Source organism: Ceratotherium simum, chromosome 21 (assembly GCF_057802395.1).
Source record: "Ceratotherium simum simum isolate JZ-2026a chromosome 21, ASM5780239v1, whole genome shotgun sequence".
Taxonomy (NCBI): Eukaryota; Metazoa; Chordata; class Mammalia; order Perissodactyla; family Rhinocerotidae; genus Ceratotherium; species Ceratotherium simum.
Genome location: NC_141920.1, coordinates 31373628 through 31398134, shown reverse-complemented (window position 1 = coordinate 31398134; position 24507 = coordinate 31373628). Strand labels below are relative to the sequence as shown.

Sequence of the window (24507 nt, the reverse complement as noted above, 5' to 3'; positions counted from 1 at the left end):
ATGGCCATATAACTAGGTTCTGGACACCAGATGAAGTCAGATTATTATATGGAAGCTTCCAGGAAGGTTCCTTAAGAGACAGCTGGTATCACACTTTGCTCCTTCTTCTTTGTCCTTTCCTCCATTCTGCCAGCCTGAACGCATATGTGATGAATGGAGCAGGAACAGACATCTAGCACTGTGAGGTGACCTAGGGAACAAAGGCCAGCACGGGCACAGGTTAGAAGGGGCCCTGGTTCCTGAGATCACTGTGACCCACAGCCACCACACCTTCAACATAGAGAGGTATAATCTTCTACCCAGGTCAAACTACTATTAATTGACCTTCACAGGGTCAAACTTATTCACAGGGTAGTGTAATCCTAATCAATCCAACATTCAAGCCAGATTGAAAATGAATTTGAGAATCTGCTACATATATTTTGCCAAAGCGCCCTCCAGCAAGATCATGCCCATTTATACTCCATTCAGCAGATATCAGAGTGTTCATTTCTCCATACTGGTTATTATTTTTTTAGGATGGATTAGTTTGAAAAGCAAAAAGTGGGGCTGGCCCCCTGGCCTAGTGGTTAAGTTTGGCGTGCTCCGCTTCAGTAACCTGAGTTCCCAGGTTCGGATTCCAGGCGCAGACATACACCACTTGTCAGCCATGCTGTGGCAGCAACCCACATACAAAATAGAGAAAGATTGGCACAGGTGTTAGCTCAGGATAAATCTTCTCCAGCCAAAAAAAAAAAAAAAAAAGCAAAAAACCATCTTATTGTCATTTCAATTTTCCTTTTCCACATTTCTGGCCAGGTTGGACATATTTTCTTTTTTTTTTGGCCATTTGTATTTCTTTCTTTGTAAATTGCCTGTTTGTATCATTTGTCCATTTTCTATGGGGTATACTTTCATAGGGATTTAAGGGTGCTGCAATGTACATAGTATCATTTCAGGTATATTTATTTTAATTTACATTAATGGTGTTGTGATGGTTAATTTTATGTGTCAATTTGACTGGGTCACAGGATGCCCAGATATTTGGTTAAATGATATTTCTAGGTGTGTCTGTGAGGGTGTTTCTGGATGAGATCAGCATTCAAATCAATAGACTAAGTAAAGCAAATTGCCCTCCCCAATGTGGGTAAGCATCATCCAATCTGGGGGCCTGAACAGAACAAAAAGGTGGAGGAAGAGAGAATTCACTCTCTCTGCCTGACTGCCCTGAACTAAGACTTAAGTTTTCTCCTGCTCTTGGACTGGAATTTTTATACCATCAGCACTCTGGTTCTCAGGCCTTCTGACTCAGACTGGAACTACACCACTCTCCTTCATGGGTCTCCAGCTTGCAGACAGCAAATCGTGGGACCTCTCTGCCTCCTTAATTGTGTGAGCAAATTCCTTATAATAATTCAGGTAAACTGGTTTGGTTTCTCTGGAAAACCTTGATTAATACAGGTGTCATATTGCAAATACTCTTTTGTAGCTCATTGAACTCTGTGTTTCTGAGATTTATCCATATACATTTGATTGTCATATAATATTGAATGAATATTGCAAATTTGATTCATATTTCACATTTAATCTCCTATTGATAGATATTAAATCCCCCCTCCCAAATTTTACTATTACAAACAATATGACATAAACATCTTTTACTTCGCATGTTCCCATATGAAAGAGTTTCTTTAGAAGTGGAATTGCTGGATTGTAGGGACATATAAGCATCTTCTGCTTTACTAGATTTTACTAAATTGTTGTCCAAAGTGGTTGTATCAATTTATACTACCACCAGAAGTGTATGAGGGTTCCCATTTTTCCATATTCTGGCAACACTAATGTCAAGCTTTTAAACTTTTTTTTCCCAAATTAATGGGTGTGATGATATCTCATTATTTTAATTTTCTATTCTCTTATTACTAATGATGTTGAGCATATTTACATATGTTTCTTCAGTTTCTTCATCTTTGAATTGCCAATTCTAATTCTTTGTGCATTTTTATATTGGGTCGTTTGTCATTTTTATTGCTTTATAGGATTCTTTGATATATTCTGCCAGTAATGTTCATTGCAAATATCTTCTCCCAGTGTGTGGCTTGCCTATATGAAAAATAGTTTTATTGAGAAACAATTCACATACCATAAAATTCACCCATTTAAAGTGTACAAATCACTGGGTTTTAGTCACAGTCAGAGTTGTGCAACCATCACCACAATCTAATTTTAGAGCATGTTTATTATCCCCGAAAGAAATCCTGAATTTATTAGCAGTCACTCTTGATCCCCCTCTCCTCCAAGCCCCTGGAAACTACTAATCTACTTTCTGTCTCTATAGATTTGCTTATTTTGGATCTTTCATAAAAATGGAATCATACAATATGCAGTCTTCTGCAACTAGCTTCTTTCACTTAGCAGAATGCTTTCAAGTTCCATCCAGGCTATTGTATGGATGGTTAACTTGGTTATACTAGGTGTTATTGTATGTATGTTTTGAATTTTGATTTAGTCAAATAGATCAGTCTTTTTTTTTAGATTTCTGATTTTTCTATCTTTTAAGAAATCCTTCCCTTTCCCTGAGTTATAAGGGTATTCTCCAAAAATTTCAAGTTTTTGTTTTTCATATTTAAATTAGCTGCAGTTTATTTTGTATATCATATCACATAGAGATTTAATTCTTTTCCCCATGGGTAGTCAATGTTCAGCACTACTTATTAACTAGTCCTCCAATTTCCCCACTGTTTTGTAATGCCTCATTTATTATAAAACAAAGTCTCATATATGTTTAGGTCTGTTTATCTCTCCCTGTGCCATTATGGTGGCTTTATAGTAAATCTTAATTACTAATACCTTTATAATAGATCCTGCTATTTGGTAGGGCAAGTTCCCTCTCCTTCTTCTTTTCCACAATTGACTTTGCTGTTAATGACCATAGGGATCAGTTTTTTAAGTTCCATTCAAAATATCCTGTTAGGATTTTGTTGGAAATTAAATTTAATTCATTGAGTAATTTGGGAAGAATTTTAATGGGCATTTGAATAAACATGGGATATGTTGCTTCTTATTTCATCTGTTTTACTTTGTAGTCTTCCCTCTCCCCCTGCACAGAAGTAAACCCTGAGGTAAGAATTTGAGTGCAAGTACCTTATTTGGGAGGTAATCCCAGGAAAAACCAGCAGGAGAGTGGGGAAGAGAGCCAGGGAAGGGAATGCAGCTAATAAAGTGCACGTTCTCAAGGAAGTTATCACTGTGAGCAAATGGAGCTTAATCCTGGGGAACCCTAAGAAATGCTGTGGAACGTGTGCCTCAGAGTCATCCCACCTGAAGGGTGAGAAACTGGGGTATTTATACAACAACTCCCTTCAGTCATTGATTGAGAGTTTCCAGCGGGCGTTAATTCCCCAGCCCTTCCAGCCTGCTGACATGCAAGGTGGGCCGGCATGCCAAGGAGCACCAACAGTGTCTGCTAAACCACGAAAGGGTCTTTTGAAAACTCAGATATAAGCACATCTCTCTCCTGCCTAAAGTCTTTTATTGTAAAGAAATCCAAAATTGTTGGCATGGCCTACAGGTTTCTCCATACCAGCTACCAACTCCTTTCCTGCCTCACCCTGCTGTCTCCTTTCCCGGGAAGTTTAATCTCTAGCCACATTGAACCACTGACCTTCTGTTCCCTCAGAAGCAGCTGGATTCTGTCAAACCCTCACTTCTTTGTATTTGTTCCTTTCTCTGCCTCTAATGCCTCTCCCGTATTCTCTCCCTTCAAAAAGGCAGAGTGTTTGGGAACATGGGCATTGGAGAAAGATAGAGCTAGAATCAAAACTCAGGTCTAATGTAGCCAGTGTTTGCTTTGCTTAGTGGGAAATACAAGATGATAGGATGTAGAGAAGGGAGTGGAAAGTTGGGCAGGCCTGAAGGTGTTTGAGAGAAGACAATGAAACTCCGGGTAAAAATAAAAGAGGTAAAAGGAGGGCTGAGGAGATTTGTTATCTGAGCTGTGATGTTTCTCTTTATTGTTTCTCCATGGAAATTGTGAAAAAATTTAAATTGTCAAAAAAAACCCCAACCCTGCTCTGATACTTACTTGTGCAAGACACTTAACTTTTCTCAGTTTCCTTATTTGTGTAATGGAAAGTACCTAATTTTTACCTTATAGAACTATTGTGAGGATATATTAGTTATGTATTGCTGCATAACAGGTGACCCCCAAACATAGTGACTTGTAACCACAAAAAAATTTATTATCTTAAGCAGTCTCTGTGGATCAGGAATTCAGGTGCAGTTTAGCTGACTGGTTTTAGCACAGGGTCTCGCAATAAGGCTGCAGTCAAGATGTCAGCTGGGGCTGTAGTCATCTGAAGGTTTGACTGGAGCTGAAGAATCTGCTTCCAAGATGACACAGTCACATACTGGCAAGTTGGTGCTGGGTTTTGGTAGAAGGCCTCAGTTTCTCACAATGTAGGTCTCTTAATAGAGCTGCTTCAGTGTCCTCAGAATGGCAACTGCCTTTCTCTAGAGCAGGTGAGCTAAGGAAGAAGCTACCTGTGTGTCTTATAACCAAGCTTTGGAAGTCACACATTGTGACTTCCCCCATACTCTACTGGTCATTGGCCAGAAATGATTCTGTGTGGGAAGACACTACATAAAGGCATGAATATAGGAGGTGAGGATCATTGGGGGCCATCTTGGAGGTTGGCTACAACAAAGGATTTTATGAAAGGTGCTTAGAACACAGTGTGGTTTTTTTCTTTTTTTGCTGAGGAAGATTCACCCTGAACTAACATCTGTTGCCAATCTTCCTCTTTTTTGCTTGAGAAATATTAGCCCTGAGCTAACATCTGTGCCAATCTTCCTCCATTTTGTATGTGGGTCGCTGCCACAGCATGGCCACCGCCAAGCAGTGTAGGTCCGCATCCAGGAACCAAACCCAGGCCACCGAAGCAGAGTGCACCAAACATAACCACTAGGCAACAGGGCCAGCCCCTACAGTGTGTTTTTAAATAATATCTGTATCATTCATCTTCTGGACCCCCTGCACAAACATACAGAGAAACTTCTATAGAGAAGGCTTCCAGACCACCACAGGCAGTTATGAAATAGTCTCGCCAAAAGAATCAAAATTGAATCTGTTCAAGCTTTTATTATTTTGCATCTTCAAGTTGTGATTTCAGGCATTGAGGGGAGGGGAATCATTACTTTAGGTAAGGTCTCTTAGCTGGTCCAGGCCTTCCCCCTTCTCCCTGTTCCTACACCCCCAAACACAATAGACAGCCACATTCACCTCTTAAATAAGTGAAAAAAAAAATTAGACTGCATGAAAATTAAAACAGTCTGCTCTATAAAAGACACCCTTAAGAAAATGAAAATGCAGCCCCCAGACTGAGAGAAAATGTTCCCACTGCATACCCAAGAGAATGACTAAAGTTCAAGACTGACACTACCATGTGTTGCTGAGGATATGGAGCAACTGGAATTCTCATACTGCTGGTGGGAGTGTAAAATGGCACAACCACTTTGGAAAACTGTTTGATGGGTTCCTATAAAGATAAATATACATGTACCATATGACCTAGCAATTCCACGCTTAAGTATTTACCCAAGAAAAATTAAAACATATGGTCATGCAAAGACTTATATATGTTTATAGGAGTTTATACATAATAGCCCCAAACTGGAAACAACTCAAATGTCCATCAACCAGTAAATGGATAAACATATTATGTTATGTCCAAACTAAGGAATACTACTCATCAGTAGAAAGGAATAAACCACTGATATGTATAACAAAGTGAATGAATCTCAAAATCATTATGCTGATTCCATTTACATAAATTTCAAGAACAAACAAAACTAAGGAACTTTCTATAGTCATGGAAATGTTCTGTATCCTGATTGAGGGGGGCAATGATTCTGCAACTGTATACATTTGTCAAAACTCATTGAACTGTACATTTTAGTATCCATTTTATTGTAAGGAAATTATACCTCCATGAAAGAAGATTATTGAGGAAAAAAAATTTTTAAGGCCCTTGTTAAGTGGATTACCTACAGTATCTCAGACCATCCGTGATTAGGGTTGCCAGATTTAGCAAACAAAAAACAGGGGGCCCAGTTAAATTGGAATTATATCTAATTGCTTATGCATATGTACAGTAATATAAAAAAAATACTGCACGACATGGGACATATACTAAAAAAGTCTTTATAGGAAATAAATTATAAGTATCTAAATTATATATTTCTTTTTAAAAATTATATTTTTCTGACCATTTGGTTCTCTTTAATAGTTCCTCATTTTGTGCAATTTGCTTATAAAATTCCATGCAGATATAATCTATGTTCATTTTCTCTGTATCATAGCTTCTACAGTGGTCACATATAACTTATTTAGTTTTTTTGTCTGTGGAACATTCATTAATAAGAAAACATGCTCAAAATTTGCATCATGAACCAGTAGTATACTGAACATGTACTAGGATAAGTTAACAACCCTGACAATTGCTCTTCAAATTTGGTTTGTTGAAGCAAATACCATCTTTCATGGCATGACTTGCTTTTCCATTTTTCAGTATTACATTGCATCTCTTGGTCAATAATTTTACACGATGTTGTCCACTGACAAAAAAAGAGTATTGGCATCAATTTTTATTCCTTTCATCTTCAACACTACATGTGATGATTCTATTTGTTCCTACGCTGGAAGAATATTACTAATATCCATGTAAAAGAATCAAATTCTTCATGAGATGAAATCCATTTAAAAAGGAGTCATGACAAGTGCTGTAATAATTGTCCACTTCAAGTCAGACTTTCTTTTCCTGTTCATAAGTAATGTTGTTCCTTTTAAGAACAGCCTTGATACTTAAAGAGATAAATTTTTCTTCATCCATCATTCCTTTAACACATTCAACTATTCCCGTCAGCAACAGAGTGTTTCAGTAACACTGTTTTCTCTTCTTTCAGTTTGCATAATCCTATTGCTAAAGAAATATTGTAAACCACGAACAAGAAATAAGTAAGTTTTCCTTAATGGATTATTTTTAAAGTCGATACGGATTTGGGGGGCCTTTTCTCTAGAATTAAAGTATGATTTCAGTGCTTCAAATAAACTGAGATACTCTGAAATCCATTTGTTAAAGAGGTGGAACAGGTTTTTGAATGCAAGAGAAATGAAGAATACTGAATGCCAACAAAACCACAAAAATCCCTTAATTTTTCAGTTTGAACAGTATAAATGCTGGCGTTAAGAGAACGATTTCATGACAATTACATCAAAGTCAATAGGAAGGACATCAGATGCTGTTTGAACAGTGTTATGCAGAATATGAGCAGAACAGCCAACAGCTTCCAGAGAATCATTCATGCTTTACTTCAACTTTGAACAAACGTCTGCACCTTTACGCAAACACCTACCAACGTTTGTATTTCTATTATCTCCATCAAAAGCAGTACAATTTTCCTCATTGTCTCTGCAAAATCTTGCTTTTGTTTCTTTCTTTTTTTTTTTTTAAGATTTTATTTATTTTATTTTTTCCCCCCAAAGCCCCAGTGGATAGTTGTATGTCGTAGCTGCACATCCTTCTAGTTGCTGTATGCGGGACTCGGCCTCAGGATGAACAGAGAAGTGGTGCCTCGATGCGCACCCGGGATCCGAACCCGGGCCACCAGCATCGCAGCGCGCGCACTTAACCACCAAGCCACAGGGCCGGCCCTTGCTTTTGTTTCTGAAGTCTCATCTGGAAGGGATTTTACTCAAACTAGCCTTACAAGCGAGCCTTTTCACAAGAAGAGTATTGCACAAGCAAAGGGAAAAATTTTCTGCATTGTCATTATTTGCATCCATGATGATGCCATAAAAAGATGAGGCATTTAGAGCTTTGATAATTACTGCAACAGTAAACGGAGTTGTTACATTTTTAATTATTGCAGTAGATTTTGTCCTGACATTTGAAATTTTGCTTGCAATTTTGGAATTAGAAAATACTTCTGGTAGCAGTACATTCAAAAAGTAATTTGAGCTGAAAGACTGATGACAACATACAGTGTGGGAGGCCATTACAACTTCTGCTGTGATGATTTTATGTTATTTATCTAAATTTCTCTTAATCAAAAATTTGTTATTTTATCACTTTCTTTGATACAATTTGAAGAAATCACACACCTTTTATGTCTAGCTGTTAGTATATGCTGGCTTATATCTGACTTTCCACCATTTTCAATATTCAATGAACACTTGCATACTGCATAAAACGTTTCAAGAGGACTTTTCCCCCATTTAATACGTCTCCATTGTTCAGAAAATTCATCACAAAATTCACACTTGCATTTTGGCGTTGAAAATATACACAAATAAAAAAGAGGTAACATAATTGACTTTGAAAAAGGGTGTCAAGACAATTCAATGGGAAAAGAATAGTCTGTTCAAGAAATGGTGCTGAGACAACTGGATGGCCACATGTAAGAGAATGAAGTTGGACCCCTACCTCACACCAAATAACAAAAACTAACTCAAAAATGGATCAAACACCTAAATGTAAGAGCCCAAACTATTAAACTCTTGGAAGAAAATGTAGGGGTAAATCCTCGTGACCTTTGATTAAACAATGGTTTCTTAGATATGACACCAAAAGCACAAGCAACAAAAGAAAAATGATAAATTAGATATCATCAAAATTAAAAATTTTGTGCTTCAAAGGACACTATTAGGAATGTGAAAAGATAAATCACAGAATGGGAGAAAATTATTGCAAATCATAATCTGATAAGGGACTTGTATCTAGAATATACAAAGAATTATTATAACTTAATAAAAATACAACGCAATAAAAAAGGGGCAAAAGATCTGAAAGATATTTCCCCCAAAAGATATACAAATGGCTAATAAGTACATGAAAAGATGCTCAACATTTTAGCTGTCAGAGAAATGCACACCAAAACTACAATGCAATACCACTTCACAGCCACTAGGATGGCTATAATCAAAAAGAAGGATAATAAGTGTTAGCGAGGATGTGGAGAAATTGGACCTTCCATACGTTGCGGGTGGGAATTTAAATAGGGCAGCTGCTTTGAAAACAGTTTGGGAGTTCCTCAAAAGGATAAAAATAGAGTTATCATATGACCCAGCAATTTCACTCCTAGGTTACATATCCAAGAGAATGGAAAACATGTCCACACAAAAACTTGTACATGAATGTTCATAGCAGCATTAGCAAAAAAACATAGTAAAAAAGTAGAAACAACCCAAATGTCCATCAACTGATAAGTAGATAAGAAAGATGTGATATATCCATGCAACACAACATTATTCAACCATAAAAAATGAAATTCTAGTACATGCTACACCATGGATGAGCCCTGCAAATATTATGCTAAATGAAATGTCAGTCACAAAGAACCACATACTGTATGATTCCATTTATATGAAATATTCAGAGTAGGCAAATATACACAGAGAGAGAAAGATTAGTGGTTGCCCAAGGCTGAGATGGTTGGGGAGAAATGGGGGAATGACTGCTAAAAGGTATAGGGTTTCTTGTTGGGGTAATGACAACGTTCTAAAATTGATTGTGGTGGTAATTGCACAACTTTGTGATTATATCCATTGAAATGACAAAGAAAAAAATTAACAGCAACCACTGCAAAAATGGAAAAGGCTGTATTTGATAAATCTCATGGCTGCGTCATTGCATCTGTCACAAGACCAAACTCATAACTAACAGTAAGTGGGAGTTGACTTTTGAAAGGGTTGAGAACTTTGAACTCGCGAAAAACAAACTAAACTCAATGCCTGATGCAAAAAAAAAAAAGGTGAATTTCTTGTCTGCCCGCAAAGGAGAGCTGTACTTGTAAGGCACTGTCTCCCTGAACAAAGCCAGAGCTGATCTTTCATAACGTTTTGGGAAGCCTAGCATTCAGGAATTGGCGGTATTTCAGAAGCGGGAGCGTCCAGCGAATGACGGACTTCCAGCTCTGTTACCGTGGTCACTGGAGTAACGCAGCTGAGGACCGGCTAACTTTCAGAAGCCTGGTCCCTGGGGTGAGGCACTTGCTGATTGGTTGTTGTCAAGAAGCGTGGCGCTGTCAATGATTGGCTGACTTTCAGAGGTTTGGGGCTGTCATTGATTTACTAACTTTCAGAAGCATAGTTACCAGAGTGAAGCTGTTGTTGACTGGCTGGTTTTCAGAAGCCCCTGGAGTGAGGCTGTCGCTGATTGGCTGATTTGCAGATCCTGTGTACTGATGTGAAGGTCTCTCTAAATAATGCTCGTTACTTGTTCACGACTTGGAACTTGAACCAAAAGTTTTTTTCTTTCTTGAATATGAAAAACAAGAACCTTTTATCTCTAATCCCTTCTTTTGGTCTTCCCTTAGCTAAATCTGCGGGAGACACTATAGGGATTGTCCAGATCTTTTATTCGGGGAGGTAGGATTTTCAGCTGGTGTTGCCGTTTAAGTGATTTAAGCGTCAATTACCTTGGCGGAAAAATAGCTATAATATTTTTGTATTTGATTGTAAGAAAATGAATACAGGACATTAAAGGCATCCTGACAAAGTCAATCCAGGACGCAGAATAAAATAATTAAATACGTCCTGTATATACAGAACGCCTGGCAACCTTACCAATGAGGTATTTCCCCCGTTTTACATCTGAGAAGACTGAAGCTCGGGGAGATTAGGTTTCTTGTACATGGCCCTGCAGTCGGAAACAGGTCGAGCAAGAATCTGAACAGTACAGGGCAGGGATCCTCCGAGATCTTGTGAGCCCCTAACGCCCACGCCCTGCACACAGCCGGGCGCACATTGCTAACCTGAGGTCGGCTAGGAATCGGCTGGATGTTTGAAGGGAGGATGCGCAATTAAATAGCAACGGGTGAGGAAACAGCAGCGAGGCACCCGCCTGGGAGACCGGGGGAAGCAAGCCAGGCACCAGGGAGGTGCTCAGGGTCTCGGCCGTGCCTGGGACCCGCTGCCGCAGCGGAAGGCTTTGCTGGAGGCCGAAGCCCGCGAGCGGGGCGGGGCGGGGCGGATCGAGGCCCCGCCCCCGGGCGCGTCCGTGTGCGTGGCTGGGGGAGCCGCAGAGAATACCCCTTCATGATGCGGGGCCTGACGACAGGGCAGAGCGGCGACGTGGTAGCCTTCACCCTGGGGTCTGGCGTTCCCCACGTCCGGCCCGGCCGCCTCGCAGCTTAAGGAGGGCGCAGCCCTGAGGACGTGCTTCCGACTCCCCCCCATCCCAGCCCGTCCCGACGCCCCCATCCGCCCTCCTTGCGCGCGTCCGGCTCCGCCCCCGCCCCCGACGTGCCCCCGCGCGCCGCGCCCCCCGCCCACCCGGCAAACCCCGCCGCCCCGCCCGGCCGCCGCGAGCTTGGAGCCGACCCGCGGGCCTAAGAGACCCTCGCCGCGCACAGTCATCCTCTGCTGCCCGCCGCCATGGATGTGTACCCCCCGCACCGGCTGGGGCTGCCCCGCGCGCGGTCCCCTGGCGGCCCCGACTGCGGGTCGCCCTCCGTCAGGTAGGCGGGGCCGAGGCCGCCGAGGGGCGGCCGGGCCGGGGGTTGCGGGCTGTTGGGGTCCGGCGACGCCTGCCGCCGCAGGGCGTGGCCCGACATGGCTTCCTTGAGGACGGTTTTTCCCTAAAGGGCTCCTCGAGTAACGTTGCCCCAGGAACAGCGCCCTTTGTAGAGGCTACCACAATGGCTCCCCTATAGACAACCCCAGAACGGCTCCCCTGTGAAGATCGCCTACTGTGACATCCCCACTCCCATAGAACGTTTTCCCCAGGAAAGATTCCCTTATAGAGAACCTCCACAGTGGCTTCTCTATGGATAACTCACTGGCCTTCCCCATGGAATATTTCCCCCAGAAGCGGCTATCTGTAGAGACCCCACACACACAATAGCGCCCCTGTATAGAACCCCCAAATGGGTTTCCCTAGAAACAGCTTACCTATAATGCCCTCCTACAATAGGTCTCCTTAGAGCCTGTCCCTTTGACAGCGGCTTCCCTAAAGAGTACCCCCCTGCCGCCCCCTACATACACACCCACTGACAGCATCTTCCCTATTGCGCGTTTCCCCACCCTCCCTTGCCCCAGCCTGCATCGCGAGCTCCCTCACTGCACAATGGGGAGCTCAGGTTGGGGGAAGGTGATTATTAGGGGCGCAAGAGGGAAAACTAGTTGAATGGATAGGGAAAAGAGGCCCAGAACCCCCGAAAGCGGCGGACTTCAGCCCCCTGAGCCTAGAAACAGAGCCCCCGGCTGCCTCGGGATGAGGTGGGTAATACAGGGGAGGGTCCCCGCAGCCTTTCGATATAGGAAGATCCGTTTCCGAATTCTGCTCCCTGTGCCTTTGGGGCTGATCTTGGTAGTCTGGGCATTGTTTGTGGTGGAGCTGGTATGGGACCGCCAGCTGGAGTGTGGAGATTGGAATGATGGAGGGGTTGCTGCAGAGGCCTTTGAGAGGGAGGGTGGGAGGGAGAGAGAAATGGGCTTTGGTACTTCTAAACTGTCATTAAACCAGAAGAGAGGGGTTTTTTTTGTTTGCTTTTTCTCTGTTCTAGCCACTTAGCAAAGCAAATAGGGTATTGTTCCCCTTGAAAGAAGGTCAACTTATATGTTGGAATGGTTTTTCCTATATCCTTGCTATGGTACTTAAAGGCATTGTATTTTTAGCTTTTTCTAGCCAATCTGTTTTTTGTTTTAACTAGACCAAATTCATGGAGAACAAGAGCTAAATCTTAGAATTCTCTCCTTATCTTACTTCCTGGCATTCTTTCCTCCACCCCATCAACTAATGCAAGTTTGTTAAATGAATAAAGGATGGGGGAGGTGGGGTTAGATACCCAGGGTTGCATTTAGGAGTCCTAATTTGCTTCTAATTTGGCAGGTGACATTGAACTCCTGCTCTGCCCTTGAATGGAATTCCTTGTGGGCTTTACAGTTCCAAGTGTTTAGCTGATTATGGTAACCATCTCCAATCCATCCTAACGTTTCTGGCAACCAGTTTTACTGTTAGAAAGTATTTGAACTTTGTGTAGAATAGAAACTACACAGGATACTTTAGAACTTGGAACAGCCATCCGTTAAATCTAGGCTCTCTGTAGAGTTGAGGTTCATCCCAGGTCATCTTGAGCTTAGGAATCTTGAGTCTTTGAGACTTTTAGGGAAAAAAACGCTTCCTGGTAAAATCCTTTTCTAAAATAACTGCTGCGGGCCCGGCCCCGTGGTGCAAGTGGTTGGGTGCACACGCTCCGCTACCGCGACCCCGGGTTTGGTGGTTCGGAACCCCGGGCGCACACACCGAGGCACCGCTTGGCAGGCCATGCTGTGGCGGCGTCCCATGTAAAGTGGAGGAAGATGGGTACGGATGTTAGCCCAGGGGCAGTCTTCCTCAGCAAAAAAAAGAGGAGGATTGGCAGATGTTGGCACAGGGCTGATCTTCCTCACAACAAAACAAAACAAAACAAAACAAATAAAACTGCTGCCTTCCTTGTTTCTAGTAGCATGGCAGTGTGCAGCTTTTTCTTTTTTTGAAGTAGTGTTTTCATGTTAAAGATTAATGTTGGCTAACTATACTAATCAAACTCTGAATCTTTCATCAAGTGGTTTGAATGAAATTTTTTAGTCTTCAGACAAGGGATAGTGCAAGGAACCCCAAGGCCTAGCTGTTCTATACCTTTGGTAAAAGAAATTTGGTGGATTCCCCTCCTTTCCCTACTTCTGCATAACTGAACATGCTCTTCTTACCCATTCAAGCCTTTCCCTGACATTTGACATTAAACGTTTCTAGCAGATTTGGGCTCAGCACTTTCCTGTCACCTATATTTGGCTTCTTTACTGCACTCTGACTCCCGAGTGATGAGAGAGGCGGGCCTAACTGGTGCAGTTACGTTCCTAAAGACCTGTAGATAGTACTTTGCAAGTGTGTGGTTCTCTTCTAGCAGTGAAGTTCATTTTCACAGATGGGAAATAGAAATCAGGAGTTAAAATATTGTTGCTTAGAACTAGAAACTTCTTTTGAAGGAAATGGTAGTCATCAGTGCTGTCCATCACATATTTTTGATTTCTGTCTCCTGGACATGTGGTACAGTTGTACTTGCTTGCCTCCTTGAAGTTGGGTATGGCCTTGTGAGTTGCTTTTGGTCAGTGAAATACGGGCAGGAACGATGTGTATCCCTTCATGGTAAAAGCTTCTGGTGTGTAATTTACCACTCTCTTTCCCTCTGTTATGGTGACTGTTGGTGCTCCAGATAGTGGCTAGTCCATCAGTCTGGGACCCAGAGCAAGCTTCCAGGTGACCTATGTTTGACAGGTAGAGTGAGCAAGAAGTAAACCTTTGTTGTTTCAAGCCACTGAGATTTTGGAGTCATTACCAGGTAACTGTCTTGACTTGCACTAAAGAACCAGTGGAAATAGCTGATATATGCTTTCCTACTTCAAATCTTTTTCTGCAGAGAGATCTGATACTGCTCAGGACTTGCCTAACAGTTTTTACTGTCTCTTTATACAAATAATCCAACATACGCTGTGCTAAGTGTTGTGGATTCAGACAAATAAGGCAGGCCTCTGCCCTCAAAGAGCTCCTTTGTAAGTGGAGAGAGATAAAAATAGTAAAATTCATAATACAGAGTGGTGAGAAATAAGTACTGAGGAAGAAATAGGGCTGAAGGAACAATAATGTGAGAAGTTATAGTCAGTTTTGGGCTCAGCTGTTAGAAGAATGGTTTTGCCATTTACTGATATTGGGAACGCTGGAATAAGAGCAGGTTTGTGGAGAAAATAGAGTTCAGTTTTGGCCTTGTTCAGTTTGAGTTGCCTGATAGGTATCCAAGCGGGGATATTGGATAGGCATTTGGATATATTGGCCTGGAGTTCAGGAGAAAGATTTGGACTGGAGAGACTACCCATATGCTGATGACTCCCAAAATTTGTATTTAAAGCTATGAGACTAGATAGAGCTCGAGGGAGTAAGTGTAGATAGAGAAGAGGACCAGCAAACAAGCTCTGGGGTATCCCATGTAGAAAAGACAGTGTAGCAGTGTCTTCCAAATTCCAAGGGAAAATGGTTTCCTACCTGTGAGATAGGAGAAGAATCAAGGACAGTTATGGAAAACCAGATGATAAATATTATTGATGGACTGATGAGGACTATTAGATTTGGTAATGTGGAGGTCATTGATGACCTTGACAAGAACAGTTTTGGTGCATTGGGTTCAAGAGAAAATAGGAGGAGAGGAATTGAAGACAGTCAGTATAGATAGTCATAGTAATGTTGTTTCAAGGATTATTATAAGGAAAGGCAGAGCAACATGGCTGTGGTTGAAAGGGCATAAAGTATTAGAATTCTTTTTGTCTTTAGGTCGGCAAACATTATAGCATGTTTATAAGTTGATGGGAATGATGGAGTATAGATAGGGAAATTGATGATTAGAGAGAGAGAACGGACAATTGCAGGGGTGAATAGAAGGTCAAAAGGAATGGTAGGTCTAATAGTAGGTCAAAAGGAATGTGATCTTGGATGTGAATGGATATTTTGGTCTCAGGCTAGATAGGTGCATGGATAGTTCATCTGTGGTGATTGTATGGACCCAAATGCTGATGTGTTGGTAGCTTGGTGGTAGGAGAAAGTAGAATTTCTCTTCCGATTACTTCTATATTCTCAGTTAAATAAGAAGGAAGGTCTTCCGCTAAAAATGAAGCATGGAGGAGGTGTTGGAAGTTTCAGGAGAAAGAAGGTGTAAAATTTACCAGGAGAGTGGGGAAAAATAAGTTGAATAAGGAAATGCTTTAGGATTGCTAGTCAGCACCAAGTGCCCCGTTGGTGTCTGTTGTCATAAATCTAGGTGAGACCCAGTTAGCATGGGTGTATGCTTTTCCTTGAGCTGTGTTGAGCTGCTTGCATGTGGGCACTGGGGGAGGGAGTAGCTGAAGTAGGATAGAGGACGTCATTGAAAGACAAAAGTCAAGGAACTGAGAAGTAAGGATAGTGGAAGGATTATCTCTGTGCATATTGAGATTATCATGAATTAAGGTGGGAGTAATAATAGCAAAAGAGACAATGATCCAGAAGCTAAAATCTTCAGGAAATGTGGAGAACTGAATGACCCAGAGGTTTGTAGATGTCTGTAACAAGGAGGGATAGTGGATGGTTATTGTTTGATGGCATGAAAAAATCATCCAAAATAAAGTAAAATAAAATAAAATTTCTCAAAACCAAAGGATTTGAGTCTCTGGATTAAAAGGACTCTCCAGGAATCCACCACAATTAATTTAAAAATAATCCATGCCAAAGCACAACATCATGAAATTTTTGAGCACTATAAAGACAAAAGAATATCTACGAGTTACGTAGATAGGGTCAGGAATCATAGGATTGTAGCAAGATCGGAAACTAGAAGATAATGGAGCAAGCAGTGCCTTCTGAAGGAAAGTGGGTTCCCACCTAGAATTCTGTATCCAGCCAAACTCTCAGGCAGGTATGAGAGAAGGATAAAGACATTTCACACATGCAAGGTCTCCAAGTTTGACCTTCCATGTGCCCTTATTAAGAAGCCACTAGAGGATGTACTGTAGCAAAACAATCTGATTAAGGGGGGTCCTGTGCTGGGGCTCCTCTATCCCATGTGCAGGTGGGATTTCTTCCTTGTTAAGGAACTCATAAGGGAGGACCTTCTTTGTTACCCTTGGAAATTACCAAAGGGCTGGGACCATTTTTTATTGCCATTTCACACATGGCTTGCCCTAGTGCTTAGATCAGTGTCTGGCCATAGTCAGCACTCACTAAATACGAACCGCTATTGTTAGCTATTAGGAAACATTGCTTGTACTAATTATTTAGAATAGAGAATAATTACAGATGAAACTGTGGGCTATGTTAAATTTCATGGGTGTGCAGAGAAGAAAGAATCACAGTTATGAGCTAGATAGTGAGAAGGTGGTTCACAATAGTGATGTTCTACGGAGAGCACTTTGTAAAGCCTCACAGAGGTAGGTTGTCTCTTCAGGTGATGTTTATTGGCCAGTTGCCGAAACCCATGGTTCCTTTTTGGGTTTACAGATCTACAGAAGTAATAATTGCTGTTGTAGTGTACGTGGTCCCTGCCTTAAGAAAACTCAAAATACAAAACAAGGCTATGACTTTGTGTATCTGAAAATGTAAAGCTTCACCTCCAGTGTACTTGCTTGGATGCTGGCCAGAGAGCTTCGGTGTGGTACCTATAGAAGCAAAAAGGGTTTGCTTAGGCTTTTACGGCCTTATTTCTGGCCCCGGGGTAGAGGTCTAAGTATCTGCCTTTTCACTTGTGTCTGGGATGACCATGTACTGTGGACTCTTATTTAGTGAGTATTGTAGCATTAATAGTGCACAATATCTTGACAATGTTTTCTAGCTCTTAAGCTCTTCTCTGATGTTCTAACTTTTGGAGAGGGGGAGTGAATGAGATGCAGATACCCTCAAGAGTTACACAGCTTAAAAAAAAAAGACAAGAAAAAGCAGAGTTTGCAACTTGGGTATTTAAAACTGTTATCTGTGATTTTCAGCTCTGGTTTGAGGAGAAGTCAGCTCATTTGGCGTGCTTTTTGTTTTCAACTTCTTATTTTGAAACAATTTTAGATCTGTAGATGAGTTGCAAGTATGGTACAGAGTGTATATAGCCTTCATCTGACTTCCTTTAATGTTAACATCTTACATATGACCATGGTTCATTTATCAAAACTAAGAAATTACTATTGGTATAGTACTTTAGTTTACTTTAAGTAAACTTTTGTTTACTTGGAGTTTAGTACTCCAGACTTTATTTGGATTTCCCCAGTTTTTCCACTAATGTCTTTTTTCTATTCCAAGATTCAATCCAGGATTCCATATTGCATTTAGATTTGGCATGCTTTTAATAGTCGAAGAAGTGAGGGAAAGTAATTGTGGATGCTTTCTGAATGAAGACTTGTAAAACTGACTTTACAAAGAGCAGATTGTGTGAGGAAATGCTCAGAGAAAGCTGGAGAAAAGAAAGAAAATGGATAATAAGATGTTGGTACGCTGGAATGTAGTGAACAGACTTCCAGATAACATTTTCCGTTTGTGGTGGGTAGTGTTTTCTGAAGTTCTTGAATTTCGTTTGTAGAGTGTCTTATATACCCCAATTTGTGAAATATGTGTAGACATGAATTGCAGTTGGGCACAAGTTTTAACCCTTTTGGATAAGGTGACCTATCAAGAACTATGTTTGGCAGCTGGTGAAAGATGCTTAACAATAATGATGTAACTTTGGGGTTTATTCTCTCTTGCAAAAGATGTCTGTCTAGAGGAGGGTAGGCTAGTCCTGGTATAAAGTTATCAGGGAACCTGACCTCTTCTGTGTTTCTATTTTGCTGTCCTTAGCAAGTGGATTCCATTTTCTCCATAGCTTCCTGGTCACAAAATGGCTGCAGGATCTCCAGGTATCATGTCTGTCAGGCAAGAAGGGGAAAGAGAAGGGACAATTCTCCTAGTTGAGTCAGAGAGCTTCCCCAGAAGCTTCCACCTGATGGCTTCTGTGTCTCATTGGTCAGCTCTAGAAGCAAAGGAACTGGGCCTATTGCTGCCCCAAATAAAATTGGGGTACTATTAGTAAAAAAGGAGGGGAGAATGGATACTGATTAGGCCACTATTTGTTTCTACCATAGGAGGTAGCTGTGAGGAATGAAAGTTATATTGCTTAGAATTACTAATGGCTCTGGTGAGCTGCATGAGAATGCTGGGAGAACATTAAAAGTCATCTAATAGTTAAATGATGCCAACACATTTCTCAGTCATATCGTATGTGTGTGTGTGTGTGTGTGTGTGTGTGTGTGTATCCCTTCAGTTTGAGTCACTTTATGGTCAGTGGTTAACCATGTATTGGCCATGACAGCAGTAATGTTGGTTTTGCTTTTTCCACTGCAAGTTGCTGCAGGAAAGACATTGGTGGGAAATGACATTTATTGCCTTGTGACATGTCCTGCCTTCTTGCCTTTCTTCCAAGTCTCTAGTTTTGCAAAGGGAGTAAATAATTGCCACTTTAATGCAGGGCCAGGTTTCTTAAACCTTTAGTAGTCCTACAGTAGCTCCTTTTAATCAGTCCCTGAAGTCCAAATTAATGCTGATATGGCTTGTATTACTCCTGCTGTTGATTTCCCCCCTCAACATTTTATTATGAAAATGTTCATATGTACAGAAAAGTTGAAAGGATTGTTCAGTGAACATTCATGTATATCCATACCTAGATTCTATGCTTAATATATTTGCATTATCATATATCCATCCCTCTATCCATCCGTCAATCCATCCTATATTTTTTTGTTGTTGTTTTTTGTGAGGAGGATCAACCCTGTGCTAACATCTGCCAATCCTCCTCTTTTTTTGCTGTGGAAGACTGGCCCTGGGCTAACATCCGTGCCCATCTTCCTCCACTTTATATGGGACGCCGCCACAGCGTGGCTTGCCAAGCAGTGCGTCGGTGTCCGCCCGGGATCCGAACCAGCGAACCCCGGGCCGCCGCAGCGGAGCGCGCGTGCACTTAACCGCTTGCGCCACCTGGCCGGCCCCCATCCTATATTTTAATGCTTTTCAAAGTGAGTTGTAGACATCATGATGCTTCAACCCTAAACATTTCCTGGAATTGATTTTGTATTAAGACAAATGCTTTCTCTTGCAGTGACAGAAACCCAACTCAAAGGATTTAAGTAAAAAAAAGGGAATGTATTGGCTTACTTGGCTGGACGGAATAGTGGGGAGATAAACTTTTAGGAAGAACTGCAGCACCTAGAGCCTCAGGGACTGGAACCAAGACTCTGCAGCCAGAATAGTTACCTCTATCCATACAGCCCCAAATCCACATTCTGCCTGCTCTATGACCTAGAGGCCATTTCTTTTCTAGCTCTAAAACAGGAAATTTTTTACAGTCCCTGGTAAAAGTTGGCCTGGCTTGCTCCTGGGTAAATCACAATTGGATACTGTGGCTGAGAAGGGCACAGTGTATGTTACCAGGAGAGAGAGAAATGGAAAGCATGCTGAGTGAAGTATTTGCCTCAGAAAGCTTTCCCACTGATTCTCTGAGGCTGGCATAATCCTGGTACTTGACTAGGAGAACACGAAGGAGAAGTACAAATGCAAAATTCCTAAATAAAACAATACTATATTGAATCTAGAAGTATTGTAAAACAACTTCACGCACAAGTAGGATTTGTCCCAGAAATGCAAGAATTGTCCATCATGAGGAAATCTATTAGTGAAATTAACAGACTAGTAGATACCTCCCCAAAATCTACTTAAAATTTAACATTTATTTGTGATTTAAACCAGCTAACATAATAAGGTTTCAGCTAATATAATAAGAGAAGCAAAAGAAATAATCAGCTATTGCTTATATTATTATTATTGTTGTTTTTTTTTTTGTGAGGAAGACCAGCCCTGAGCTAACATCCGATGCCAATCCTCCTCTTTTTTGCTGAGGAAGACTGGCCCTGGGCTAACATCCGTGCCCATCTTCCTCCACTTTACATGGGACGCCGCCACAGCATGGCTTAACAAGCAGTGCGTCAGTGCGCGCCTGGGACCTGAACAGGCAAATCCCGGGCCACCACGGTGGAGCACGCGCACTCAGCCGCTTGCACCGTGGGGCTGGCCCCTATTGCTTATATTATTAACGTAGACTCTTAATTGGTCTCCCAGGTTCAACTTTTGTCCCCCTTTGGTCTGTTTTCAATATAGCAGATAGAGTGAGCTTATTAAAACGTAAGTCATCTCGTGTAAGTCATCCCTTTTTTCAAAACACTCCAAGTAAAAGCTCAAATCATCAGCTATAAGACTTGAACTAATCTGGTCCCTGCCTTTTTTTTTCCTTTCATCTCCTACTCCTCTCTTCCTCACTTACTCTGCTCCAGCCACACAGGTCTTAGGGATGCTCTTGCTTCAGGGCCTTTGCATGTGCTGCACAGCTTGCTCTCTCACTTCTTCAGGTCCTTATACAAATGTCCTCTTGGTAAAGCCTTTCCCCATCTCTCTTTTTAAAACTACAATCCACCCTCCTCTTAGCACTCACAACCTCCCACTTATCACTATATGACAAATGTATTTTACTTAGTTATTTTGTTTATCTCTCCTTTCTCCCCACTCCCCCACTTCCCCCAGTTAAAATATAAGTTCTGGGATTTTTGCCCTTTTGTTCATTGCTAAATCCCCAGTGCTTTGAACAAGCAGTGCCTGGCACATAGTAGGTGCTCAGTAAAAACGTGAATTAATGAGTTGGAATAAAAATTGCAAATATTGAAAAGGACAAAACTGCTATGATTCATTACTTGGAGAAGTACGACAATAGATAAAACTATTAGAACTAATAAAAGTGTAGTAAGTTATTTGAAAAATGTAATGGACTCAAGATGACATTCACAATGGGAACAAAAACTATAAAATACCTAGGAATCAACCTAATAAGGAATGTGTAAGACCTCTGGAAACTTGATGAAAGGGTATAAAACAAAAGAGGAATGAATGGAGAGACACATCATGTTCCTGAGTGGGGAGCTTAGTACTGTCCAGATTCAGTGTGATCACAAGACAAATTCTCAATGGGAATTTTTATGGAACTTGACAAGCTGATTTTACACTTCATCTTAAAGAGAAAATGTTCAATAAAAGCCATGGGATCTTGGAAACAATGATAGAAGGACTTGCCCTATCAGATATAAAAATAATTCATATACTAGAAAGTTAAAGTGATAACATACCTTAAAGCTCTATTTTTTTTAAGTGTACTATTTCTGTGAGGCTAGATAAATGGATCAAATAAAGATCCAAAAAATGGATCCAGTTATATATAGCAATTTAGCGTATGCTAAAAGTGGTGTTCCACATCAGAGGATTAAAAGAATCAGTATATTGGCTTGGGACAATCATTTATATTTTGGAGGAAAAAATACAATTAGATTCCTGCTTACAAAAGTAAAAGACAAATTCCAGAGACGTAAACAGCTAAATATTTAAAATACACACACACAATTAAAGTGAAATAATTGGCATTTTATTTGTTTTTGTGAGGAAGACTGGCCCTGGGCTAACATCTGTTGCCAATCGTCCTCTTTTTTTTTTTTAATTTTTATTTGTTTATTTATTTATCCCCCAAAGCCCCAGTAGATAGTTGTAGGTCATAGCTGCACATCCTTCTAATTGCTGTATGTGGGACAGCGGCCTCAGCATGGCCGGAGAAGCAGTGCGTCGGTGCGCGCCCGGATCTGAACCCGGGCTGCCAGTAGCAGAGTGCTCACACTTAACCGCTAAGCCACAGGGCCGCCCCGGACCAATCTTCCTCTTTTTGCTGAGGAAGATTAGCCCTGAGCTAACATCCGTGCCCGTCCTCCTTTATTTTTTTGTATATGGGATGCCACAGCATGACTTGATGAGCGGTGCGTCAATCTGTGCCCGGAATCCCAGGCTGCCGAAGCGGAGCCCGTGAACTTAACCACTACGCCACTAGGCCGGCCCCCCGGTTTTATTATTTTTTAAAGTAATACTGAGTGGGGAAGACACAAAAGGAAGACATAAAACCCCTAAGCTTAAAGTTAAAGATAGACATATTTAATTATATAAAATTTCTGCATGAAAACGATGCCATAAACAAAGTCTGAAATTTGAAGAAAATATTTGCAACGTGTCCAAAACACAACTTTTAAAATATGATGGAATAAATTATTCAGAAAAAAGCCCCAAATGACTGAATAGAAAAATGCCAAAGAACATGAATATGCATTCATAGAAAAAGAAATATAAATGATCAATAAACATTTGACAGCCTCCCTAGGTGATTAGGGAAAATATAAATTATAACAATGAAAATTCTGACCACTAGATTAACATTAGTTGAAGAGTGATAACACATGGTTTGGAAAGTTGTGGGGAAACGGGTACTCTGCTATGTTGTAGATGAATGTTTTAAGAAAACAACTTGGCAAGATCTATCAAAATTTAATAATTTTATTTATTTTCCCCCCAAAGACCCAGTAGATAGGTGTACGTCATAGCTGCACATCCTTCCAGTTGCTGTACGTGGGACATGACCTCAGCATGGCCAGAGAGGCGGTGCGTCGGTGCACGCCTGGGATCCGAACCCGGGCCGCCAGCAGCGGAGCGCGTGCACTCAACCGCCAAGCCACAGGGCCAGCCCCTATCAAAATTTAAAATGCAGAAACCTCTTGGGCCGGCCTGTGGCTTAGTGGTTAAGTGCGCGCTCCGATACTGGCGGCCCGGATCCGGATCCCGGGCACCCACCAACGCACTGCTTCTCGGGCCATGCTGAGGCCATGTCCCACATACAGCAACTAGAAGGATGAGCAGCTATGACATACAACTATCTACTGGGGCTTTGGGAGGGAAAAAAAAAGGAGGAGGATTGGCAATAGATGTTAGCTCAGAGCTGGTCTTCCTCAGCAAAAAGAGGAGGATTAGCGTGGATGTTAGCTCAGGGCTGATCTTCCTCACAAAAAAATAAATAAATAAATAAAATGCAGAAGCCTCTTAACCTGGCAGTGCTACTTTTAGGTACCTACCTTGCAGAAACTTTTGTACTTGTGCCAATGATGGGTATATAAGGTTGCTCATTGAAACATTGTTTGCTATTGCAAAAATAATAAAAATCCTGAATGTTCAATTATAGTGGCTGGTTAAATAAAAACAAAAGAATACAGGGGCCGGCCAGTGGCGCAAGTGGTTAAGTGCGCGTGCTCCGCTGCCGCAGCCCAGGGTTCGCCAGTTTGAATCCCGGGCGCGCACCGACGCACTGCATGGCTAGCCATGCTGTGGAGGCATCCCATATAAAGTAGAGGAAGATAGGCATGGATGTTAGCCCATGGCCAGTCTTTCTCAGCAAAAAAAGAGGAGGATTAGCATGAATGTTAGCTCAGGGCTGATCTTCCTCACAAAAAAAAAAAAAAGAATACAGTATAGCAGTTCTAAAAATGGGATTGAGTTCTATGTGCTAACTTGGAAAGATCTTAAGGTATAATGTTAAGTGAAAAAAGCATGTTGCAGAGTAGTTACATATCTCATGATTATGATTTTATGTAAAAACAACACCCCGCTCAAAAAAAAAACTCACCTGGGGCCGACCCGGTGGCTTACCTGGTTAAGTGTGCGCCCGGGTTTGGATCCCAGGCGCACACTGACGCAGCGCTTCTCCAGCCATGCTGAGGCCGCGTCCCACATACAGCAACTAAAAGGCTGTGCAGCTGTGACATACAACTATCTACTGGGGCTTTGGGGGAAAAAAATAAATAAATGAAAATTATTAAAAAAAAAAAGAACTCGCCCAAACTATGTATTACTGAGAGATTCACACCAAATTGTTCACAGCAGTTTTCTGTAATGAGGTGAATCGGATTGGTATGAGGATTCACTTTGTAAAACATTCAAAACACAAAGCATACGGAGTATAAGGAAAATATATTCATATTTTAATTGTTTAATTTTGAAGATCAAAAAGTTAGCATAAATTATGGAGGAAAAAACAGGCAAAGAT

At 41.4% G+C, this 24507-nt stretch overlaps 1 protein-coding gene across 2 annotated transcripts in view; it reads left to right on the top strand.

The window, feature by feature from the left end:
• Positions 1-11074: 11074 nt before the first annotated feature.
• The window catches only part of DNAAF9 (dynein axonemal assembly factor 9), a 143458-nt gene continuing 130025 nt past the window's right edge, over positions 11075-24507 (top strand). For both annotated transcript variants that reach the window (XM_087445541.1, XM_004433804.3), the window contains exon 1: positions 11075-11496. In XM_087445541.1, the coding sequence (XP_087301667.1) occupies positions 11414-11496 (83 nt within the window). In that variant the 5' untranslated portion in view covers positions 11075-11413. The remainder of the gene's footprint in view (positions 11497-24507) is intronic.